The 20553-nt window shown below is 56.7% G+C and overlaps 1 protein-coding gene across 3 annotated transcripts in view; it reads right to left on the reverse strand.

Annotated features, from left to right (window-relative positions):
- The window catches only part of CDH4 (cadherin 4), a 539030-nt gene that overhangs the window by 135398 nt on the left and 383079 nt on the right, over window positions 1-20553 (reverse strand). For all 3 annotated transcript variants that reach the window (XM_023251048.2, XM_019826279.3, XR_002740881.2), the window contains exon 3: window positions 18260-18486. In XM_023251048.2, the coding sequence (XP_023106816.1) occupies window positions 18260-18486 (227 nt within the window). The remainder of the gene's footprint in view (window positions 1-18259; window positions 18487-20553) is intronic.

Here is a 20553-nt window from a genome sequence, read left to right on the forward strand (position 1 = left end):
CCACAAGCACAGCCCCGGGGTGGGGGGTGCTGGCCATCTGTGGCTCCCCCGATGTCTCCCCCAGTGACGGTGCGGAGAACACAGGTCTGCCCCCCCCCCCCCCCCCCCCCCCCCCCCCCCGCAAGGCTTGGGCGCCAGCAGGCAGAATGCTCACCTGAGTCCTTTGTATTCCAGGCTCGGGGTTTTAAAGAGTTTTCATAAGGCTGCTTTTTTTTTTTTTTTTTGAACTGCTTTATCTTCATTTGCTGAGGACGAGCTTGCATGGCGTTAATTTCCCTAGTGTTGTTTAAATAAATTGCACATATTTGCTACTATTTTAAAGCTGTGAGACACATATAATAACAAAATCTGGCGAAAATCGATGCCAGACCCGTGCAGCCTCAGCCTGGAAGACACGCCCGCGTCTCCGGGCAGAAACGTTGGTGCAGATGATCGGTTGCCCCCCTGGAACAAGTGTGCCGTTCTGACACGCGGTCACCCTGGGCCCACTCGGAACACGGCGCCTAAACACCGATGCACAATTGCGCTAGTTACAAATAATGCTTCCAGTTACTCTCAAAAATATTTCCTAACGGATGACACCCGCGGATTTTCCCAACGTGCTCCCGAATTCTGTATTTCTGAGTAAATGATGGCCGGGTGCCGGACAGCGGAGTGAACGTGACCTCTGTGCCACTGTTACTAGAAATTATATACGTGCGTGTGCACATACAGGTGTATATTGGTGCGTGCGTGTGTGTGCGTGTATGTGCAATGCACGCAGGTACGTATGTGTGTGCACGAGTACGTGCATACACGTGTACGTGCGTGTGTGTTTGTATGCTGTGTGCGTGTCTATAACACTACAATTTTCCCAAAACCGACAGCCCGGCATCATGATAGGCTGGCCACACCCCATCACTGGGTCTTTACAGTCTCATCCAAGCTAGAAGGGTCATTACTGACAGGGATGGGGGGGGGTCCTCGCTGCTGAACTGACCGTTGGATCCGGCCAAGCTCACACCTGCACATCTGGAGAACAAAGAGCCCTGAGGAAATCACTTGGTCCTGCTGTCCTCTTACCAGATGCCCAAGAAGGTGTGGTTAAGATGTTAACTTCCTAGAGGTGCAGACAGCTTGTGGACACACCCTGCCCGCAGGGGGCCGAGGCGTTATTTTGGCCCCACGCTGTGGGTGCTGCCCTGCCCGGGAGGTCGTAGGGCTTCACGGCCACTCACTCGGCACAGAGCAAACTCAGTGGACAGATGTAAACGTGGGGTTCCCCATGCTTCCTGAGCGCCGAGTAAGTGACCCTCAACCTCCACCCTCAAGTGCTCGTGTGGAGTGGCAGGCCAGGAGCCCTGATGACAGTGATGGCTGTCACGGGTCATGGGGGCGCCATGGGCCCAGGTAATCTCCGACTCAGTCCTCAGGACAGCCACACTCTCCATGGGACAGTGATCAGCACGAGCCAGGAACAGGCGGGTTCGAGCTGGCACTGCAATTCAGGCCATCTTGGGAAGGCACAGATGCTTCAGGGGGATATTCTACCTGAGTGGGGTACTAAGGGGTGAATAGGAGTTTGTTGTCGGGAGAATGAAGAGCCAAGAAGGGGGCAGATGTGGAAGCAGGACGGTGCGGGTGCCTCAAAAATCATGCAGATGCCCTCATGAAATTCAAGGGCTGTTTGGGGCCTAGAAATAGAATGGGGGGGGGCGATGTTGCAGGCTTTCGGGGTCACAGGGCTGGTCTGACACGGGCTGCTCTTCACTGGCCCTGCCGGTATTTGTTTTGACCCCTGCACCCCCAAGCCTTGGTTCCTCTTCTGTGAAACGAGGAGGCCCTTACCGGGGGGCAGTGTGGGTGACAAGGTGACACCGAGGGCATAGGGCAGATGGCGGGGTTTCAGCCCTACTGTCAGGCTCACGGTGGGGAGAAGAAACCCAAGAAGGGTCACGCCGGAGGGGGCTCTGCAGGCTGGACTGGACTCCCAGGGGTGCAGAGAGAACAGGGTAGGGGGGCTTTAGCCTGGACACCTGGGGGTGGTGGCTTGGCCTGGAATGAGCCCCGAGTGTTCAGAGGGGCAGGTGGGCTTAGGACTGTCCCATAACCTTATATCCCAGTTAAGGAAACTGAGGCACAAGGAGGAGAAGGAATGTGTCCAAATTGCCTAGTAGTGAGGGCGGGGCTGAGCCAGGGGGCGGTGGTGGGTGGGGAGGGGGGGACAGCCCAGGGAGGAGACTTCCTGGATGCTGGAGGCAGGGTTTGGTGTCCCTGGATGGGCCCATCCCAGAGCCCCGTCCGGACATGGGCAGGCGTGAGTGTCCACCTTGGCATCGAGCTTGGCACACCATCTGCCACGGTGGCCTCCCCCAGGCGGGCAGGGCACTACCCCCGGCTGCGGGATGGATGGGCTCCCTGCCCTGGATTAGGGTACGGCGGGGCGGGGGGGGGACCCCCCACCCCTCACTACCTGGGCTGCTGGTCTCCCTGGCCACACGGATAGAGCCCCACCTGCCTCCCGCCCCACCCTCCCCTCCCCTCCCCTCCGAACACCCCAGCCACACCCCTGCTCAAGGCTGCACACTCTTGGTGCCCAGGTGCCCCAGGCACAGCCCACCCCGCCCCGAGCACGTACGGGCATCTCTCAGAAGGGGCAGATGAAGGGTGTGGAGCCTGGCCACCTGCGGAGACGTGTCTCGCGGGTGCAGACACACAGAGCCACACTCTCACTCGTGAAACCCTAAATCCGCTATTTCTTAATTAGCTTTATTCACAAAGTGTTTCCCGTTTCCGATCGCCTCTCCCCGCTGAGTCTGAATCAGCAGTGCTCTGGACTGGATTCGTTCTGCTGACGTTGCTCTGGGACCGGGATTTAGGGGGACTTTCTCAGGCGGGCGTCCCTGTGCCGGGAGTGGGGCCTCGGGGGGTCGCTTACAGCCTCTGGGCCTTGGTCTCCAGGCTCACGGGGCTGGATGAGCTCTGTGCTTTGGGGCCACCTGGACAGCTGGGGTGCAGGGTGTGGGCTGAGGCCCTGACCTGGGGGGGTCAGCCTCACTCCACGACTTGGGGAGGGGTCATCCCCCTGCTGGGCTGGAGTCTGGACTCCCTGTGTCAGCGGACACCGACTTCAAGGAGACAGAACGCCATCCTGTGTTTGCACAGGCTGTGGGGCTGGTCCCTTTGCAGACGGTCTGTGGCACCTGGGGGCCTGGGGGACCCGGGACTGGTGGCCTTAAGGTCCCTCCAGGCCAACCTGTGTGGCCCTGGCGGGTCCCTCCCAGCAGGCTCTCTGGGCAAGTCCCAAAGGCAGGTGTCCTCTCTTCCTAGGGATAATGTGACCTGGCCCTTGCACTCAGCACAGGGGTTGTTATTTTAGGGAGAGAGGTGGGAGCTAATGGACCCGAGAACAGAAGGACGGCCCGCCAAGGACAGCAGCCTTCCATTTCAGCGAGACCGAGGCCCCCGACTTCACGGGCAAGCTGCATGTTAGAAGAAACCATCCTTTCCCCCCCCCGAGCCCTGCCCGTCCCAACCTGCACCCCAACAGCCACCTGCGAGGCCCTCTCCCCAGGCGGGCTTTCCCCCCACCGGCCCCTCAATCGGCACACTATTCTCCCACGCTCCCGGCAGCTCTGTGCCGCCCGGTCCTGCTCTCCGTGCACCAGAGGGCTGTTCTCTGTGTCTGACTCTGAGTGTAATTGAGTGTGACCTCCAGGTGAAGTCTTCAGGGATTCCTCAATATGAGGAAGAAGCTGGGTCATTTCCCTCTATCATCAATTCACCAGCAAAAGGTGAATAATGCAAAACTGACCTGAGGCAGGATTTAAATCATCGCCTTTTTTTTTGAAAAAGGAGAAAAAAAAAGAAAGAAAAATCGTGCCAGGGGAAGGCTATAATCATCCATACCTCCAATCGACATGCAAAAGGTTATAATTCATCACATTCTTCTATTATCTAACCATTCACCTGTTAGGGGCATAGAATTATTAAGCCGAGCGTGAGCACTGGCTGTAAGTAAACGGGCTGACTCATAAAACATCAGAGGTGAAGGTAAACAGGGGGCATAAATAATCAAGCGTCCGCCTTCGGGACAGAATCTCCAGGTGTCTCCCTGGGGTGACTTCCCGGCCATCTTGGCTGGAGGTGGGCATCAAGCGGTGAGTGTGTGAATACGTAACAGCGTCCCTTTTTCCTTGCGACAGGGATGCAGACGGCAGGTCCCGCCACCCCCCCCTCCTGACCCAACACAGTGGGCTCTGCAGGGTGGGGTCCAGGGGTCTGCACGGTGGACACGCTCGGCGCAAGCACCAGCCCCACAGGGCATAGACGTGATGCCCAGTGACACCAGAGAAACAGCAGTGTGTGGGCAAGGCCAAGAGAAGAGCCTCTTGAACAGACAGGCGGGGTGGGAGGAGCCCAGTGCAAAGCCCGGGCTCTGGAGCACAGCCGGGACTGCGCTCTCACGCACGGTCGTCGGGCGGGGACACTTGGCGCTTTTGCCAAGTGCGATGGGTACAGAGTGCGTGGGCCACTCTCCGGAGCCGTGGCTCAGAAGTCACTCCTCCCAGGAGGCGGCACAAACTCGGGAACGGCTTCAACATTCCCACATGCCAGATCCCAAGGGCTGTGTTTCTAAGGGGCGCCCAGCAGCCCCGACCCCTGAGGGTGGGGTCACAGACGACAGACAGCCTGACGTCCCCGACAGCCCAGCCCACCCCGTCCTCAGGTCCTAGGCTGGATGCTCCCTTCACACCTCAAATTCCTTCCACTTTGAGACAAGAGCATGAGCACAAGTCCATCTGATTCGATGAAAAAAATCAATGGAAACATTTTCAGTTACTTCCTTGTGGGACATGCCACGTGGGTGCAGTGTCTGATGTCCTAGAGACGTCTTCTTAACCAAGGGGGTCCTGGTCAGCATCCCGAGGCGTGCCCGCCCCCTCCCCCTTGGTCTGCATTCCCCGAGTCGGTGCCTCCTGGGGAAGATCTCCGGGCCACCTGATGTCTCTGACCGGCAGTGCAGCCCTGCGGACCCCTGTCACCCCCAGCCTCCCGGGACAGGAACATCTGCACTCACGGGACGGAAGGCTCTGGGGGCCCTGGTGAGGCCACGAGCTTCTCTTTTTCCAAAAATAACCCAGCCCTTCCCTCTCAAGACACTGAGCAGTCTCCAGAGAACGCAGCTGGTACGTCTTTCCTTTCAGCCAAGCTGCCTCCGCCGGGGTCCAGTATGGGCTCCCGGGGCACCTGTGACCTCTCACGCACAGAGTGACCACATGCCTATTTGCACAAGCTCATCCGACCGCTCTCGGGTGGCCCTACTGTTCGGTAAACGCGTGGCCAATCTCAGCCATAAACACGAGACTCAGGGGCAGGGGTTCCAAGGTGGCCGGTTACACAGGGGTCTGCGGTCGGAGGCTGAGTGGGGTGTGACGTGCCATCCTGCGCCATGAACTGGCCCTACCTCTGACGGCACGAGGGCGGTGAGGGTCTATCCCCTGAACCCGAGCGTCGTTTCTGCTTCTGCCTCTGGCTCACCGCCCCTCCTGATTTCACTGCCTCCCTGCGGCTCTGGGTTACAGGTGCGTCCATAAATAGCGTGCCCCCCACCCAAGTGTCACACGTGGCCCTGACTTTCCCTGAGGGCAATTAGGTTCCTAAGGAAAGAGGCACTCAAGTCTACACCAATCGTTCACTCCTCTCTTCCTACTTCCCTTTCTTTTTTTTTTTTAATTTTTTTTTCAACGTTTATTTATTTTTGGGACAGAGAGAGACAGAGCATGAATGGGGGAGGGGCAGAGAGAGAGGGAGACACAGAATCGGAAGCAGGCTCCAGGCTCTGAGCCATCAGCCCAGAGCCCAACGCGGGGCTCGAACTCACGGACCGCGAGATCGTGACCTGGCTGAAGTCGGACGCTTAACCGACTGCGCCACCCAGGCGCCCCCCTACTTCCCTTTCGACGTGCATTTGAAAACCGGGACGTGTCCGCCTGCAAGCATGTACGTTTAAAATATTTAACTAGGGTAGTGTCGGCACCCTTCTGGCTGGTTTCCATGGTAGCTCAGGATGGACAAAGTAAAGTGGTATTTACCAAACACAAAATGAAACAAGGGAGACGCAACCCGTTCTCCAGCAAAGAGAACACGCAAGCCATTCTAAACACACATTTGCATGAGGTTGGTTCCGAGAGGCGCTTAGTGGAGTCTCTTTGCGCGACACTGCTGCGTGGAAGAAGGCGCTGTCTCCCCCATGCACCGCTATGGTATTCCTCACTTCCGATCTCTTCTAGGAAGGGGAGGGAGGTCGTTTTGAAAACTCCCAGGGAGAGCGTACAAAGAGAGGTCTCCTGAACAGAGCAGCATGGTTGTGCCTTCAAGTATCTATCTGGGAGGAGAGTCTTAGTGACGGTGACAGTGGGGGGCCCCCTGGCCTCGCTCAGGCACGCCCAGGCCACTTAGGGAGGGAGGGGCTGGTGCAGCCTTCGCTCACACCTGGCCAGGTGGGGGTCCTGGCAGGTGCAGTGACCGGTCCCGTCATGCAGCTGCAGCTGGGCCTGGCCCTTGGCCCCTCTCTGCCCTGTGGCCGGTAGGGCGAGCGCAGACACCGAGGGCGGTCCTGACACCCCCTCCCACCGGGGTCAAGCAGGCCGCCGAGGTCGGGGAGTTGTGAGCGGCCCTGCGGGAAAGAGTTCAGTCACCGCTGCTCAGGGACTTTTCCCGTCGGCGCCGTTTTGTTGGGAAGGTGTCATGCTGTTCCCAAGTGGGGTCCAAACCACGTTTCTCTTCACGAACGCCTCAAAGCTCGCCCTTGTCCCCTTAAGCCTCGTCTCCCCCCCACAATGAAGACACGAGACAAACACGAGAGCAGGTGAGATGGGCAGTCTGTGTGCAGGCATCATGCTCGCGGGCCATGATGAGGATCCCCATCCGAGCACAGAAGAGCAGGACAGGAGACCCCACAACGTCCAGACAGGCCCCTGCATGCGGGCGTGTGCGTGCGTGCCCTCGGCTCACTGCCGTGTGCGTGCCCGGCCAGCCTGCTCACCGTCCCCGCCTCCCCAGCTGGCCCACAGCCCCCAGCGCCCGTCTCCAGACCGGGGCCTGTACACCTCGGCACTGCCGACATCTGGAACTGGGTCATTCTCTGGGGTGTGGCTGTCCTGTGCATTTGTAGGGGGCTGGGTGGCAATCCTGCCCCACCCACTCAATGCCAGAAACCCCCCCCTCCCCCTGCTGTGACAACCCAAAATGCCTCGAGTCTTCTCTGAACGCCCTGGTAGAGAACTTGCTCTAGAGAATCACGGAAGTTGTTTGGTTACAAACATCTTACACGGGATTATTCTTCCGTTTATAGGAAAAAATACGATCGCGGTAAAAAAACCAAATGAAATTAAATCAGCAAGTTAAGCCAAACTGTGTCACTTTTTCTGGGAGCTGTTAGCGGTGGAACTGAATGGACTCTCGCACACGGGCGTCAATGGGTGAGAAAAACGGTCAGTTTTGCCAGCGTTGAGGATTCTGGAAGGCTTCGGTGAGGATGTGGGAAGGGTCTGACGGAGAGCCTTAACTCAAGCCGACTTCCCGTTATGTTCCCCCCGAAAGGCGCCTGGGGACTCTGGGCCTCCAGTCTATTCCCAGCGTCTACCGCGGACGTGGGGCCCACGGGACGGGCTCCCGGCCACGTCAGCGCCCCGCCGACGGGTTTCAGGTTCACAGGTGTCCCTGTCCGTGCTGGGTGCTCTTGTCGTGGTGGAAAGTGCCCGTGACCCCGTCGCTGTTGTTTTCACAAACAACTTCAGGAGTAAGGATTGTGTATTTAACCAAATACCAAATGGGAGCCCAGGCCTTGGAAGGAACCAGAAACCTGTGCTGGTCTGGAAACCCGGTTCGATTTTCATCTGAAACAGCTACAGGAGGGCAGCGTGGACACCTCACGCCCCACACTTCTGGGGGGGGAGTTCTCTGCAAGGCCCCCAACACGCTCACGCACGCACACTGGCCCCATCAAGAGCCACAGGCCCCGGGGCGAGGGTGAGCAGGGCACACACGGGCACGCGCGTGTCTGCAGGGCTCACGGTCGCAGGCGTGCACGTCGTCTCCGCCCACCTGGCCCCCGGGAGGCAGCGCGCGGAGAAGCGCCCCGAGTGCCGGCGGCCCCGCAGCCCAGGCCTGGTGGGGCCGAGACGGGATTCTGCCAGAGGACGGAGAAGCCGGGGTGGGAGGAGGCCTCGGTCTGGAGCGCCGGCTTCTTCTCGTGTTTTAGGGCTCAGCTCAGACGTCACCTTCCGGAGCCCCGGACACAGCAGCGGCCCCTGCCTGCTGCTCAGCCCCCACCCCCCCCAATTCCCGGTGGTGTCCCCGCCTCACAGGACAGAGCCTGCGGCAGGGTGCTGTCTGGTGGGGACGTGGCAGCACTCCGTCGTCCTTCCCCCGGGAGGGGACCTGACCTGGGACCTTTCTGACTGCCTCCCCGGAAGCCTCCTTGCCTGGCCTGGCAGTGGCCCTCCGTGTGGGGTCCACGGTGCCGTGCGGATCAGCAGCGAGCCACCCGGACTTCTCCGGCTCACTCCCCATCAAGTCTCGCTGACACGGTGCCTGGGGCAGTGTCCCTGCTGGGTCTGGCCGGGCACATCATGGGGGTTCTCGCTGGCTCTGCAGAGGCCCTGTCACCACCGCCCTGCCCCCCCCACCCCCCCTCTGCAAAAGGAAGGGTTGACCCGGGCACCTGTTCAGGGCGGTTCGCAGCCTGAAACATCATCTACGTTTGACCTTCTCCCTGGTGCCTCCCGCTCACCGCAGGCGGGGAGAGGCAGGGTCGGGGACAAGTCACACTTGCCCCAAGGGCCCTTCTCTGAGACCACAGACAGACAAGGAAGCCGAGAGGCACCTTCCACCAATGAGAACGATCGCTGCGCGCTTCATGCCAACAGACGGTTAAAATGCCGCGAGTTTGAGAAGTTTTGCTCACCCCTGGAGACCCACGGGCGTGGGGGCGCTGACCGGGCTGTGGCCGCCAGCTCCGGCTCTGGACGGGGACCAGCCCAGCGGTTTGTGCGGGTCTCGGGTGTGGCGATAGACGAGAATCTGCACGTGTGGCTTCCCCGGGGCGGTCCCGCCAGGAGCAGGCCCCGCGTGCGGCGACGTGGGCCGAACCCACGGGAGCGCGGGGCGCGTGAGCACTCGGCTCCCCACGGAGAACCGCGGACCCTGTCTGCACCTCGCTGACCACTGAGGCATCTCCTGGAAGGTTCTTTCTGAAGACACACACTCCATTCCCTGGGTGCTTTCCCAAGGCGACACCTCGCACGGAAAGCCTCAGGTGGGCCCCCCTTCGGTTGAAACCGCCGAATCTGGGTGTTAGGGTTCAGGCAGGGGCACGACAGCCCTGTGGAGCTCACCTGGGGGCTCTCCTGACCCGGCCGGCCTTACCATCTCTCAGGTGGACGGCAGGAACCGGTTCTCCCCTCCCCTCCACCGGGGACCAACCTGGGTGCCCTTGGTGATGCCGGTAACGGGTTCTGGCCCGAGCTCAGGATGCAGGGGTGACAGACTGTGGGTCTGGGGGGCAGACCCTGAGACGCAGAAGTGATGGACCACAGAGAGGAAGGCTGCTGGACCGTGAGGCCTAAAGCACCAAGGTCTTGGCCACGCTTGTCCTCACTGTACTGGGGACCCAGGCGGCTGTATGAAGGGGACTGGAGGGCATCCGGAGCCCTGGGGGGTTACACGGGGTCTGTCTGCCCTCCGCTCGGCTGGCGGATGAGGCCACACACCTGCTGAAAGCCACTGAACCATGGCCTGGGGGGTGTCGACAGCAGACATTTACTGTCTGGGTTCTGGAGGCCGGTAGTCCGAGGTCAAAGTATCAGCAGGGGTTAGTTCTTCCCAGGGCCGAGGGGGAGAACGCGTCCGGGCCTCGCTCCTGGACTCTGGTGCTTTGCCGGCAACCTCTGGCCCTCCTCGGCTCACAGAAACGTACTTGCTGTCCGTCTCCACCTCCAGAGAGCTCTGCCTGCGTGCACATCTGTGTCCAGACGTCCCCTTTTCCCGAGGACGCCGGTCACTGGATTGGGGCCCCCTTGAAGGACCTCACCCCAACAAAAGCCCGTTCACAGTCTCATTCCCAGCGGCCGAAGGCCAGGACCCCAACATACACTCCTCAGGGGGACGCTTTCGGCCCACACACGTGGGGAAGCAGATACCTCGCGGCAAGATCCGCACCAGCCTCTGGGCCCGGCTGGGTGTGGGCGCCGCTCGGGTGAGCGTGGCTTTCATAAACGCTGACGTGCGCGTTAAGAGCCAGGATTAGTTTCATAAACAACAGTTTCTTTTTTGCAAACTATACCCACAGGTCCCATATTGCCGCCTCCAAGCGCCACCGCAGCCAGTCAGCTGACAGCCGCACGCGAAACTTTATCTTCAGTATTTACTGTTAGGCCAGAATATTGCTCTGATTCCTCAGGGGCGATTCAGCACTCCGGTGGGAAATATGTGACCTCATTTGCATTTTCTAATTGAATTGCTATCAGCTTTCCTGCAAGACTGCACAGAAAAAAGTTCTTCCAGATTCCAGCACTGCTGGTATTACCCATAAAAAGGCCGCCTTTGAATAGTTGCTAAGAGAGGAGAGGAAAGGAGAAGTGTTGCCAAATTCGTTCGGTTCACGTAGCTGTCAGTGCTGTCCAGCCCCACCGAGTCGCTCAGACACCGGGCACGGAGGCGGGGCTCGGAGAGAGCCGGACGCGAGAGACACGGGATTCACAGAACCGGGAAATTAGGGGGTCCCTGAGGGATGTGCTTCGGAGCCTTTGCAAGAGCTTCTCGGGACTTTGCAGCCTGTAGACTGCTCCCGGAAAAGGGCGCTTTGTGTCTCTAGAACCTTCTGCCGGCCGCACCCCCCACTCACCTTGTCCCTGTCTGAACTCCCCGCTGTACCCAAACCCGGGCAGGAAGCCCTCGGCACGCGCTGAAAACGTTCCACCTAGAGCTGGTTTTGGGGCGTAGGGTGGGGTAGGGGCCAGTTCACCTTTTTTCCTAAAGGGCACCCCATCAGTTCAGCATCATCTACTGGAAAGATGGTCCTTCCTCCGTTACCCTAGGGAGGGCTTGGCAAACTTTCTGCCAAGGGGTCAGACAGTGACATGTTTCTTCTGCAGGCCAAGAAGTGAAATTGAGGCTATTAATATAGATACTCATACAGCCATTTAAAAATACAGAAACCATTCTTAGCCTGCAGGCCATCAAAAGGCAGGTGGCAGGTCAGCTCTGGCCGCGGGCTGTGGTGCGCTGACCTTGGCCACAGAGCGTTACTCTGCACTGTGCGCATATGACAAGGTTTATCAAGCTGGATACGTGAAGTGGGAGAATTCCGCTGTACAAAAGTGATACCTCCATGAGGATGAATTTTAAAGAAACATTACCTCTTTTTTTCTGTGCTATTCTGCCCCATTTGTGCATCTGATTGTTTTTGCTCCCAAACCACCCATTTGAATTACTGTAGTTTAGTGGTTCTCAAGTGGGGGCGATTAAAAAAAATTTTTTTTTAAGGTTTATTTATTTCTGAGGCAGAGAGAGACAGAACATGAGCGGGGAGGGAGCAGAGAGAGAGAGAGGGAGAGACAGAATCCGAAGCAGGCTCCGGGCTCTGAGCTGTCAGCACAGAGCCCGACGCGGGGCTCGAACCCACGAACTGGGAGATCATGACCTGAGCTGTAGTCGGACCTGAACCGACTGAGCCACCCTGGCGCCCCAGGTGTTTCTTCATCTATTTACGAGCAGCCTGGCATACAGCGGCCCACCCTTTCTGCTCCTTCGGGGTTCCGGCTGGTTTGGACGGGGTGCCTGTTTGGCTCTCTGGACAAGTTTATAGGGGTGAGCTCCAACTCGTCCTTACGGAGGGTAGAACTTCCTGTGTGGCCACCACGGGTGCGCGTGCCCTCGGGATAAGGATTTGAATGGAAATTGGCTTGTATTAACGAAACATCTCACATTTTCTTCTTACTTCAGTTTTGCTCAGTTGTGCATTTCTGTCATTTCAGGAAGATTTTCAAATATGTTGCTATAAACTGTAGGTCACACACTGAATTGCTGGGTGAGATCGGTCGTGAGGCCGAGTTTTCACTTCTGACGTGGACTGTGGTCTTCCCTCTTGCTCTGTGTGATCAGCTGGGAGTTTAGAGTCAGCTGCTGTCTGGATTAATTCCACCATTTTCATTTCCTTACTTTCTCCTCTTGGTTTGCCGGTTTCCTCCTTTCTATTTTGTTTCATTTCACTTCTTTGTCTAATTTCTTGAGATGAAGGTTCAGACCGCTGGCTTCCTCCCTCCTTCCGCTCTCACGGGCACGTCAGGCTGGACCCCGCATCCCGCGTGGCTGTGGCTCCAGCGGCCGCTTCCCGGGCTCAGCTCAAGATACTCTGTAACCAGCATGGGATTCCTTTCCTTCCCGAGGCTCAGTCAGAAGTTCTTACTCAACTTCCACACCTGTGGGGACTTTTCCTTACTTTCCTCGTGACGGATTTCTAGCTTCACTGCTCGGATTTTCTACCTCTGGAGTGTGGGGCGACCTGGTTGGAGGTTCGGCCTCCGGCCACGTTTCACGCAGGTTTTACGTGTATTTGAAGGTCACGGGCACGCAGCCGTGGTTGGTTTCGGTTTCAGACCCGTCTCAGGGAGGTCAGGCTTGTTGAATCTGTGCGTCTAATCCCCTAGTTCCTTGCTGGCATTCTGTCTGCCTGCTCTAAATGTTCTCAGAGGGGTTCGCTAAATTTTGCCGTTAATTGAGTATTTGTTTATTTCTCCTTTCAGTGCCACTAACTTTTGCCTTGATATTTTGAAGCTGTATTATTAAGTGCACACAGATTTAGGATTCTTTTTTTAAAAGTTTATTTATTTTGAGAGAGACAATGGGGGAGGGGCAGAGACAGAGGGAGAGAGAGAGAGAATCCCAAGCCCTCCGTGCAGAGCCCAATGCGGGGCTTGATCTCACGAACTTCGAGATCATGACCTGAGCCAAAATCAAGAGTCAGATGCTTAACCAGGCGCCCCTATTTCTAAGTTAATTTATTTATTTTGAGAGAGAGACAGAGAGAGAGAGAGAGCAAGAAAGAGAGTGAGCAGGGGAGGGGCAGAGAGAGAGGGAGAGAGAGAATCCCAAGCAGGCTCTGTGTTTTCAGCGCGGAGCCAGATGCAGGGCTCCATCCCACGAATCACGAGATCGTGACCTGAGCCGAAACCGACTGAGCCACCCAGGCGCCCCAGATTCGGGATTCTTATGTTAACAGAGCTCCCAGTTTCCTCCTGACGAGTAACTCCAAGGCTTTCCCCCCACGTCTTTCCACTTGCAACTTTTCTCCACCCTTACGCTTTGTAGATCTATCTTCTATGACCTGCACGCAGCTGGGGCTTTTCTTTAACCTGTCAATTTGTTTTCCTTTAATTACAGCAGCTTATCTATTTTCATTTGTTTTAATGATCAATGTATTTGCAAACCCACCATTTTACTCACAGAGAAAAATGGGGTTCCTCTACTCTTTCCTTCCATTTCTTTGACGTTTTTTGGATTGATGTTTTAGTATTCCATTTTCTCATCTATTACGTTAGAACTTAAACAACTGTAGGACTCTTTTTTAAGAAAGACTTTTTAAAATGTATTGTTATAGGGGCGCCTGGGTGGCGCAGTCGGTTGAGCGTCCGACTTCAGCCAGGTCACGATCTCGCGGTCCGTGGGTTCGAGCCCCGCGTCGGGCTCTGGGCTGATGGCTCAGAGCCTGCAGCCTGTTTCCGATTCTGTGTCTCCCTCTCTCTCTCTGCCCCTCCCCTGTTCATGCTCTGTCTCTCTCTGTCCCAAAAATAAATAAACGTTGAAAAAAAAAATTTAAAAAAAATGTATTGTTATTATTATTATTATTTTTTGAGAGAGTGCAAGTGAGCAAGGGGCAGAGAGAGGGAGAGACAGTGTGGAGCTAGATGTGGGGCTTGAACTCACCAACCGTGAGATCATGACCTGAGCCGAGGTCAGATATGTAACTGACTGAGCCACCCAGGTGCCCCAAGAAAGACCTTTTTTTTTTTTTTTAGTTCACATTGATAATAGAGGTAAAGGACAAATTATATTTTTAAGGCATTTAAAAAAAATGTTGGCTAAGTTTGCAGACTAGAAGAGGTGAAAATATATACAAAGGAAATACCCAGGATGCTTTGCACAGAGCTGGTCATTAAGTTATCTGGCTACAGCCTAATGCTTTCATCTATAATCACATTAGAATCCCATGAAAATCCCAAGGAAAAGTAACTATCTGTCACTACGATAGGTATCTTTTTCTCAATTGGATACAAGGTAAGACTGACTCTACGTAGACTTTAGGTAACTCAAGTTAAGACACACTTTATGACCCGAAATACTGTCTACCTTGGTCAGCGCCCCATGTGCCCACCACTGTGACCTTGCAGTGGTTCTCCCGGATCTTCTAACAGGGGTCTTTGTCTTATCCGAGTGTTGTATTAGTTTGATTTCCATCATCTTCCAGGACAGAGGGAGCATCCCAGACCCTCCAAGTCCGTGCACGTTGTCTGCAGGTTACCTGTCCTGCATCCTTCACCCCCGCAGTGTCACGCCCTCACTGCTCACAGCTATTTCCGCCTACTTAACCTCATGGCTTTTCATTCTGGGATTCCATCTCGAAGCGTCCTGTTTCTGCCTGTGTCAGAGTCTGTCGTGGCGCTGCCTGAAAGGCAGTTTTCCTGGGTCACAGAGTTGTCTGTTACCACCCGCCACCTTCCGGGCCCTACCGTCCCTGAGAGAAGCCAGCTTCTGTGTCACCACTCCACCTTCCATGGAGCTCGGTCTTCTGTCTGCTTTCAGATCTATGTGGCTCCGGTTTTCAGACATTTTACCATAAAATACCGATTGGGACTGAAGGTGTGTGTCCCCGGAATTCATACGCTGAATCCCAACCCTCAGGTGTGATGGCGTCAGTAGGTGGGGCTCCCGGGGGGCTGTGATTAGGACCAGAGGAGGAGGTCATGAGGGCTGAGCCCCCGTGATGGGATTAGTGCCCATTAGTGACTTTCTGAAGGTCATGAGCAAGGCTGTTTCCTCTATCCGCTCGCTGCCAGCTGACGATACAAGATGTCCGGAGAAGCAGTCCAAGAGAGGGCCCTCCTGGGAACCTGAGCACGCAGCCACTCGGATCGCAGACCTCCAGCCTCCAGGACTTTGAGGAATACATCTCCGTTGTTTACAAGCTCCCCCGTCTACGCTCTTTCTTTACAGAGGCCTGAATGGACCAGGACTGTGCTAACCCACAATTTTCTTTGTGTTATACCCCGCTTAGAGGTCACGGGGCTTCGAGTCGATGTGTGGATGTCTGCTGTCAGTTTTTGGAATATTTTCTGCCATTGTGTTTTCAAATATTACTCCTGTTCCATTTTATCCCCCCTCGTATTCCAAACGTGCACATGTCAGAACTCCGTGCTACCTCTCCCATGCCCGTTACTCTCTGTTTACTCTCTTCCTTTTGATATTTTCTGCTTCACTAAACCTCTCTTCAACTGTGTCTAATCTGCAGAAAGATGGACTCTTTGAGCTCTTTCTTTCGTGTGTTACATTTTTCAGTCATAAACGGCTCAGTTCTTTTTTATTCTTCTAATCCTCTGTCAAAAGCTTGTCTTCAATGTGCTTGAACACAGTGAGTGCAGTTATTATCATATCTGTCTGATAACTCCATTACCTGGAGCCACTCTGTCACCTGGAGCCATTAAGGGTCATTACTGTCTTCTGTATCTGACTTTTGTGTACCTTGTCCCGTCCCCACGGGTGCCCAGTGACTTTTAGCCGAGTGCTAGACATTGTGTGTAAGAGAAGACGGGGATAATTTGAGGCTTACTGAGATACTTTTCACCAGAGAAGATTTACATTTGCTTCTTGCGAGTGGTGAGGGACATCAGCCACACGGCATGACCTTAATCCATGTATAGAGGGTGACCTTATTCAAAGGTTGGCATTGGTCTCTGTAGGGACTTACCAACTAAGTGACTCAGTGTCTCGCACAGACCCTCCTCCCTGCCCCTGGGCACCCCCCTGAGGAGGGTCCGGTGGCTGTGACGGGCACAGGACCACAGGACTCTGGGGGATGGGGCCATGCTGATGACAGCAATGAGCCCTGTCCTTGTGGCAGGGGCTCTCCAGAGTCTGCAATCTGCATGAACTCACATTATCTCACATAATACTCATGACAACCCTACTGTTGTCCCATTTTCCAGAGTAGGAAACCTCCCAGAGGTCATGTGACTCATCCCAAAGCATCAGCCAGTAAGAGGAGCCTTGATTTAAACCTTAACCCAGGGCAGCCAGGCTCCTTATGATGCTGAGCTCAGCCGTGCCTAGGAAGCCAGTTTGCACTCCTTTCTGGAACATAATTCTCCCATGCAGCAAAGGGGCTGTGGTTGCACGGCTCGGCGTCCCTATCTGTAAAGTGGGGACAGTGACAGCACCTGCTTCCAGACGTTTTGAGGGTCAGAGGATGGCCACCTCTTAGGGCAGGGCCTGGGTAGGGTCCCAAAAAGTCAGGACAAGGTACCCTTGGTTTGAATGTGAGAGGAAGTGGGGCGCCATCAGGTGATGTGGAATAAATACAGAAGGGCTGGGTTGGGTGAGCTGCAGGGACTCTGCCTGCCACGTTTCACACACTCAGGGGTGCTGTCCCTACAGCACTTTGCAGCTGGACTCCCCAGGATGGTCTGAGCCTGGGACACGGATTCCCTGTCCCCCCTCTGGGCGCTTGTTGGGTGGGCCTGACGTGGGGCCGGAGGGGCTCTAGTGGCGGGGACTAATTGCAATCACCTTCCGAGAGGAATCGGGATTAATTGCATCAGAAATCGCTTCATTAACACGCCGAACAAAAGGTGTCATTACGTTTTCAATTAGCGCCTTTCATCTGAGGCCTTCCACAGGCTTTGAGGAACTCTACCCTCTGCTCACAGGCTCAGGGTTTCTGCACTGCGATCAGGGACGTGAACCTTGACCCTGCCAGCCCCTCGCCTAGAGGGAAGGGCCGCCCCAGGGCCCACCTTGCTCACTCCTTTCTCATCGCACTTCGTCATCATCACTCGGGAAAGAATGGAAAACCACGTCCGTCTGTCTTGGGGTCTGTAGCATCCACATGGTGAGGCTCGCGAGTCTCTAGGGCGCCAGTGTTAGAAACACGTTTCCATGCCTGGTTCAGTATACCCACAAGGGCACCTGACCTCCTTCCCAGGCGGATCAGCCCGTCACCGAGGACGGAGAGCTATCTGCCCCGTCACCACTTTCTCTCTCTCTCTCTTTTAAGTTTATTTATTTTGAGAGAGACCGAGAGAGAGGGTGAGCAGGGGAGGGGCAGAGAGAGAGGGAGACAGAATCCGAAGCAGGCTCCAGGCTCCAAGCCGTCAGCACAGAGCCCGACGCGGGGCTCGAACCCACGGACCACGGGATCACGACCTGAGCCGGAACTGAGTCAGACTCTTAACCGACAGACCACCCAGGTGCCCTGCCGCTTTCTCTTTCGAAACGTAAACCACCTCCAGTTTGTTTAAAAGACAGGATAAACAACACACGGGTCCCTGTTTTCCCAAAGTGGGTTCCTTGGCACACCCGTCTTGCAAGGTGTTCCAGGAAGTGGGTTCCCTGATCAGCCGGCCTGGGAAGCTCGCAGACGGCCTGCCCCTGGGGCCCTGGGTAAATCTACAGGAAGGCATCTGACCAACTTGGTTTAACCCTCTGCTTCCCAGGGCCTTTTCCTGAGGGACTGCCTGGGAACGCAGTTGAAGGTATGTTCTTTTCTGCTAACCCGCTGCATACATTGATTGCATCAGGATAATTCGGGGGCCCTGTTAGCTGTGAGGGTCTCGGTCCACGTTCTCCCTCTGCTGGCTGATGCCCGGGTGTCACGGGCCTGTCCCGGGGGCCAAGCGAGCTGGAACTTCCCGCTCACCCAGCAGCCCCAGGCCTGAGGCCAATGCCGCGGGCAGGAGAATTTGGGGCGCCCAGTGAGGCACGGAAATGCGGGGCCTCGGTTTTTAAGGCTGTCAGGAGGGCGAGAGCCACGTATCAAACCAGGCCTGTGCACCTGCCCGCGAGGCCAGCGTCCCTCGGGAAGGCGGCCGTCCGATGGTCCTCTTGGGCAGACACAGCCGGCCGCGTGTCCCATGCTCAGGGGACTCTGCAGATGCTGTGCCACAGTGACCTCAAGGAGAGGAGGGAGGCCACTCGCCAAGCCCCGCGTGGGGCCACATCTTACCTTGTGTGCCGGGCGCGCAGATGAGGGCTGGGCCACCAACAGCCGCACCACGGCGTCCCATCGCTTGGCCGTCTGGCCGTCCCACGCGGTCACGGTGAAGGCCACCTGCTCAGAGGGGATCCGCAGCTCCCGGGTGGCAAAGACGGTCCCGTCCGCCCTCACTTTGAAGTCCACGCTGTTGGTCTCATACTGGGTCCCCTTGGTCCCCAGACAGCTGCTGAACGAGACTGCAAGTGGAAAGGAAGACAGGGTCAGGACCAGCCCGGTGCGCAGGGGGGCGTCACGGGCGCTCACGTGGCTGCACCTCAACAGCGGGTCTCCTGGTGCGCAACACGGGGGAAAACAATGATTTAAAACTGACTTCTTGACCTTCAGGGAACGTGCTTTCTCTCTACCCCCAGGGAAGGGGCGGCCGGCCTCAGAAACACCACCTCCCCTGTCACCGCGTCTCAGTCCACCCCGAGTCCGGCCGTTAGAGGCGCCACGGGGATGCTCTGCCCGCAAACGCTCCCTCGTCCGACCCCGCTCACTGCCTGCAAACCTCGTGCCCCCAGCACCCTCCGGAGCCCCGACGCGTCCGTTTCCTCAGCCCGAGGACTCTGGGTTTGGGGAAGGAGTGGGCCAAAGCGGTGTTCTGAGTGAGGCCGCGATCTGCTGTGGTCTCTGGTGCGTGTCTTCCCTCAGGGACCCCACCCGACCCCCGCGCGCTCTGTCAGGGCGGCTGGGCCGGGTCCGGGGCCGGCGGCGGCCTTCGGGTGACCCGGACGCCCGCCGGCTGAAGCAGCCGGCACGGTGACGCTGTGGCCTGTGCACGGCTTTGCTTCCCGACCACGAATCAGGCACCGAGGTGCCCGCCCCTCCTAGTGACTCCGTCGCCGGTCATCGTAGCTCCGCGCGGGAAAAGGCACCTCGGGAGCCGTGCGTTCGCTGGGCCACATCGGCGCGGGTTTTTTTTTTTTTTACACGACTGCTTCTGCCACTGCCACCGACACCACGGTAGGTAAATTATGAGGCGCCAGCAGCCAGTTCTACCGCATTCTGCTGATAGAAACGATGGATAAAGTTACGTAGTATTTATAAAGATGTGGGTCTCTCAGCAGTTACGGCGGGAGAAGTGGCTTTTAAGCAATTTCACTGTCACCGCTTACGTGATTTAATTACTATTTATCCCAGAAACTAAAAAACGCATCTCACGGTTACAGTGGATAACGCGTTTCTCCCCTGCGTTCACCTCGTATTGTCGCTTTGCCTTAAAAGCATAAATAACGCACTCGCTCCGTCATCTCACGTGCTTCACCTGAGACGTCCCCCCAGTCACCACACCTCCCACTTGTGGGGTGCGAATAAAAATGTTTTCAAACGGGACGAAGCCAGGCGTTTGCACCCGGTCTGGCCCGAGGGCGGGAGGGTGTGCTTGGGCTCCGGGGGGGGGGGCACAGAAGGCCCGGGGGCTTGGGTGGCTCGTGGCTCCCCAGAAACATGTCCCCCAACGGGGGTATAGCGGAATTTCATTCCAAATTACAAGAAAATTCCAGACTGCTCTTACGGAACCATTCGCAAGCAAATTAAAATCAGCCGCAAACTCAGCTGGATCAATCATTCCTGACACCCGATTGTCACTGACAAGGGTACAAATGACAGCCCTGGGAATGTTGGGAGATTAGCACAAAATACATAAATAAGCCCCTTTGTTCTCTGAAAGCACATTTGTAGCAACACTAACGGAACTGGACAGCGACGGAGGGTCGGCATTTCTTCAAGACCGAAGGGCGATGCTGTGGCATCCAAACACCGTCAGAGAGTGTGGGTGAGCTCAAGGGAGAGTTGGCGTGGCCCCAATGGGAAACGCAGAGTGCTGTCCCCAGGGGCCCTTCGGATGGCGCGTGTCCCCAGGGGACGGGGGACCCTCCGGGACACCACAGGTGGTGCCACGCAAGGCCCTGTGACGTGCAGCTTGCCAGCAAGCAAGCCCGTGGGGTAAACGGAGGGCTGCCCCACACGGGCGGCCACGCGACGCTCGTGGGTGTTAAAAGCGGATGTGTTTCCGCTCTGTCTGACAGGGCCCCGGCCAGTCCCCACAGAGCAGTGCCGTGGGTCCTGGGGAGGCCGTGCCTTTCCCTGGGCACCCTTTTGGGCACACGGAGAAGCCTGGCTATAACCATTTGTCACCTGGCCTGCCCTCTGGGAGGGGTCGCCCCCAAGACCACGGTGCTTACGGGGGAAGGGGCACAGCCTGGAACCCCCGGACACCGGCACGCAGGGCCGGGAGCCGCAGGGGGTTCGGTCTCCAGACG

This window comes from Felis catus, chromosome A3 (assembly GCF_018350175.1).
Source record: "Felis catus isolate Fca126 chromosome A3, F.catus_Fca126_mat1.0, whole genome shotgun sequence".
NCBI classification, from domain to species: Eukaryota; Metazoa; Chordata; class Mammalia; order Carnivora; family Felidae; genus Felis; species Felis catus.